General features: G+C 37.0%; 1 protein-coding gene across 1 annotated transcript in view; it reads right to left on the bottom strand.

Annotated features, from left to right (window-relative positions):
- Positions 1-3,980: 3,980 nt before the first annotated feature.
- Positions 3,981-5,097, bottom strand: part of LOC111409464 — a 2,365-nt gene continuing 1,248 nt past the window's right edge. Inside the window, exon 2 of the mRNA XM_023039510.1 lies at positions 3,981-5,090. Coding sequence (XP_022895278.1) covers positions 3,981-5,090 — 1,110 coding nt within the window. The remainder of the gene's footprint in view (positions 5,091-5,097) is intronic.

The following is a 5,097-nucleotide window of genomic DNA, read 5'->3' as shown; positions in this document are numbered from 1 at the left end:
AAGGAAGGGGGGGGGGGGGGGGGGGGAGAGAGAGAGAGTTTTTGTTATTTTTAATATTTTAATAAGGACAATAGCAAAAAATATCCCTACATTTGACACTTCTTGTAGAAAAACGTCTCAACTTTTCATTTTTTTTTGCTTTTTCATCCTTATTTTCATGTTTCATTGCGAAAAACATCCCTTTCACCAATTTAAAATGTATGGATGTTTTTCACACAATAGACCAAACGGAGGGACGTTTTGTGCTATTAAATCTTTTAATAATTATTTGGACTCACTTGCACTTTTTAAAACATTTAAGAGTAAGATTGTAATTTATTATTTATTCTGTAATTTATTATTTATTTTTCTTTTCTTTATTTTTTGGATTTTATTTAAAGAGGAGGGTATTTTGATCATTTTATATTAAAAAATGGTGAAAATGATATTTTCAGCAAAAAAGGTGGAAATAAGGGCAAAAATGTCAAAAAATGAAAGGTGTAGACGTTTTACATAATAAACCTTAAAGGTAGAGGCATTTTGTGCCAATTACCCTCAATGAATCGCTCCTACTTTTTGTTGGGGGCAACGCGCTTTTGCACGTGTACGAGAAGCACGCTTCAATCATGGCCATTCATTCAAAACTGAAAGGGTTCCTTTTCATCTTCAACGGCTTGGATTACTTTACCATATTAATGTCCCAGATCTTTGTTGATTTGATCTAACACTAGGATTGATTGTCTTTGCCTATAAAAAGGTGGGCTTAGCCATTTGATCAACTTCTTTTACTATGCAAACATCAGATAATTTCAAATCTTCAAAACCCTCAAGTGATTTTCGGCAATCATAATTATTTTTCGACGAGTTCATCTGTTAATTCCATTGAAGCATCTCCATAAGTTGCATTTTGAGCAATATTCACTTGATTTGTAGTTCATTCTTCATCTTTTTTCCATTCATTCTTCGATCATTGTATCAAACCACATAAATGGCAACTAAGTCTAGCGAAAAATCAATTGTTTATGGTCTTTTGGTAAGGCAAATATGAGAATGATCTGTGTCAGGGGCGGACTCAGACAGTTCGAACTGTGGGTTCAAAATTGAAATTTTTTCGAACAAATCCAAACCCTACATTAACATGCCTTTTTCAAATTTTCACAATAGCAAGGGCTAGCCGGCCAAGGGTTGAGCCTCGACCTGAGGGACGGACGTCGGTGCAAGGCTGTGGCGAAGTCACGAACAAAAAGGAGAAATTGGTGATTTACTATTCGTGTTCGGTGTTTGCACTTTGGGAAGAAATCGGTGGATTATATCTATGGACTATGGATATGGACCTTATGATATGGTCCATATGGATATAGATTTAGGATTTGAGTTTTTTGGGTATTGGGCTAGGGAAATTCCTTAGGTTGGCTCACTTGGCTGTTGGCAGCAGACTTGGCAAAAAATTACATTTTCAGTAGAGGAAAAAAATTCCAAAAAACTGTGAGGTGATTTGACCTCACATGACCCCATGTGGGTCCGTCCCTGATCTGTGTAGAGGCGATCTTGCTAGATGTGATTCCTGCTGAAAGAATAAGCGGGGCAATGAGCGAGGGTATATAGTGTCGCACACAAAATGGCCCATATTTTAGCAATAAATAGGTGAGTGTCATGTCACCTCTAGAATGACCGAGTATAAATTGCTAGAGTTTGGGGAAAATTTTACTCCCTGATACCAAAGAGTTTTTAGTATCCCAACCTGATAAGATAGCTTGCTCTCCTATGCATGGATATGTTGCGGTCAGTGAGGCCATCTTCTTTGTGGCATGTTACTGTCTCTACATCCCTTCTTTGGGTCTCTGTTAAGGTATTATAACTTAGCACCCTCATAGTTTGTTCCCAATGCATGGAGCAAACTGGCCAAAGGCATCCTTCTTTGGAAAGATCTCTCTCTTGGTGAGAATATGTCTATTCACATCTTTCAAACCCATTTTCAAATTAGGACTTTAGGCGGGGACAAGGGTTTCATGCGGTGGTATTGTATGAAACCTGGGAGTCGCACGAGCCTCTTTATTACATGCATTCCGACCTCCATACAGGATGGAAGTCATCCTGGTTTTGGACCAAAGAAAGGTGGTAGACAGTGAAGGGTGATGTGGTCCCAGAGTTTACTCTATCGACCCAATATCATGAATACGTTTAGTTATCATCTGAAGCTTCTGAAATTTGCAATATATACTACAAGTTTTTCTTATTTGTTCTTTTTTGCAGTTATACTTAACAGGCTTAAGTTGAACAACATTGAGAGGGCCATCATCAGGGGTATTTATAAATCCACCTGAAGATTGTTCTTTCAAACGCGTTGCTTGTTTCCAATTGTTCTCTATTTGTTAAGTGCAATTTGTTGCTTCAAAAGGGTAAGAACTCCATAACTTGTTTTGTCTTTCAATATATTTTTACCCGAAAAACTAAATACTGACACCTTTGTCTTTTGTAGATGACCATGTTCTAAAAGAATACCCGAGGACTAATATGTTCTTTATGAAGAAAGTCGCAGAGAAGGGTCGGGTCCTAAATATGTCCACCTCTATGTATAAGCATTAAAGAGACGAGTTGGCTCAGATAAGCCATCAGCGTCTGCCTCGGGTAAGGGCAAAGAGAAGATGGAGCCTCAGCGAGAAAGATAAAAGAAAAGAAAAACCATTGAAACTTTCGTGTCATTCGTACACTCATAAGATGACCTTTCTAGAGAATAATAGTTTCGATACCCATAACCTCTATTCTAGCTGAGAGAGATGAGGTGAAAGTTGCATATGAGGCTCTCCGAAAGAAGAAAGGGGTCGCCCAACGAGGCCGAAAGATGATAAAGCCCCAAAATTATTGGAAGGTCATAAAGATAAGCTCGACTCAACATCATTCTCCCTATTTTCCTTTGCGAACGGTGTCAATCTGTTGACCTTAATTTCTAGCCAGTGACGGTCAACAAATCATAACTCCACTCTCATTCAAGCATAAGGCTCGTGTATTTTGAGACAAATCGTTAGAAGCAAGTGGTCTTCTTATACATTGGATGTAGAGATAAGGAACACTCTGACGATTAAATCAATCAACTTATAAATATTTGGGTATGGGTTGAATGAAGTACGTGAGCCATAAGTTGTATACGGGCACCGTGAAAGAGAAAATAATAGTGAACAATAATGCCATTGAGGATGTAAAATTGCATTATCTTCAAATAACATTAAGTGTGAGTTTTTATAAAAGAAGAGTCGAAGTGGTTATCGCTATATGAAAGACACGTGGCTTCATCTTCACCACCTAGGCCTCTCATTCTAGACTTTTGCTTATGCAATCCTAAGTTCGAGGATATTAAGCTCCTGTTTGATACAAATTAAAATTGAGATTTTAATTTAAATCAAAATCAACAATTAATTTTAACCATATATTTTATAGGACCCACAACTTTTCAACGACACATTTAATCAACTTTTATCAAAATTTATTAAAAATATGATTTTAATCTCTACCAAACAGAGACTAAATGATTCTGAAAAATAGTCACCCTATAATCGAGATCGGACATCTAAAAAATGAAATGACAAGTTAACTGACATCAATCAATCGTAGAGGATCTTATACGGAAGATCTCTTGGTACAGTAAAGGAAGATGATGCCTTCATGTTTGAAGACTGCTCAATTTGGATTAGCACTGCAGCTGGTCATTGACAACTCGCCTCTATCATGAAAGGTTGGACCTTTACATGGCCCTTCGACAAAGGTGATGCATCACTTTGACTACCATATTTTATGGCCTCGACTAGTTTAGGTACGATAGTGACAAAGAATGCTAGTATGAGTTAGTGTTTGTTTGGTAGGGATTTTGTTAATTAATTTTTTGATCGTTAGAGATAAAGTGGATCATACTTGTCAGGGGCGGACCCAGAGACTTCGAACTGTGGGGTCAAAAATGAAATTTTTTTCGAACAACATATCATTAATAAAAATAAATTCATATGCTACTACAATTGTAGCCTACGCGTTTTCATACTTTGAAAACGTCGTATAATTACATCGTTATCAATATTGTCAAGTACATCGCTTTCAATATATGCAACCAAACTATCACTTAACCATTGATCTCCCATTCGATTACGTAGTCGATTCTTGACAATCTTCATTGCAGAAAATATTCTTTCTACCGTAGCAGTTGCAACTGGAAGAATTAACGCCAATGTTACAAGCCTGTAAACTAATGGGTACACCTCATGTTTTTTCGTCACAACCAAGGTTTCTGCAAGATCATTAAGGCCTTGTAACCCTTCAAAATCTTTGTGAGAGCGCATATCAATAATATACGTCTGAATTTGCTCTTCAAATGCCAAGATCTCTATTGGTTTAAAATCTTTGGGATAATACTCACACAATTGAATTAACTTATCCTTGTTGAAAGCAGAGAATGAATTATCCGGACACAAGCATGCAACACAAAGGAGTAAGTCACTATTTACCTCAGAGAAACGATCATTCAACTCTTGAATTTGCATATCAATGATAGCATAGAAGAAATCCACACGAAAATGATGAAGATTTGTAATTTCTTGAGTGTTACGCCGTGAACGGCCTAGAGGTATAAACATATCGTCCATATTGGGAACATCAATATTGTATCTTTCGCAGAAGCAGGAAACTGTTCTTAAAAATGATTCCCATTCATTGTCCCTCATTGCTTGAAGTCGTTCTTTACTTATTTTCACTAATTTCATAGCGTTGACAATATCTTGATCTCTTCTTTGTAATGATTTTGACAATTCATCTGAAATACCCAATACCTTTTTCATGAGATGCAAACTGAATACAAAATCAGATGTCAACATAAATCCCAACAAAATACGTGCTTCCCCTCGCTTTCCACAACTAGTATCATCAGTGGTAATCATCTCAACGACATCAACTGTAGCAGAAAACATGATAATCAAGTTAAGTAAAGAATTATAGTGAGAGCCCCAACGAGTATCACCAGGTCGCTTGAGAGTAGTTTCTTGATTAAGGCCCTTTCTACTTGAGATTTCACCAAGATTTAATGATTCAACAACTTCAAGCCTCTTCTTCTCTCGAAGAAGATCACACCGCTTAGCC

The sequence above is a fragment of the Olea europaea genome, chromosome 14, assembly GCF_002742605.1.
Source record: "Olea europaea var. sylvestris chromosome 14, O_europaea_v1, whole genome shotgun sequence".
NCBI classification, from domain to species: Eukaryota; Viridiplantae; Streptophyta; class Magnoliopsida; order Lamiales; family Oleaceae; genus Olea; species Olea europaea.
This window is presented reverse-complemented; position numbering and strand designations above follow the sequence as displayed.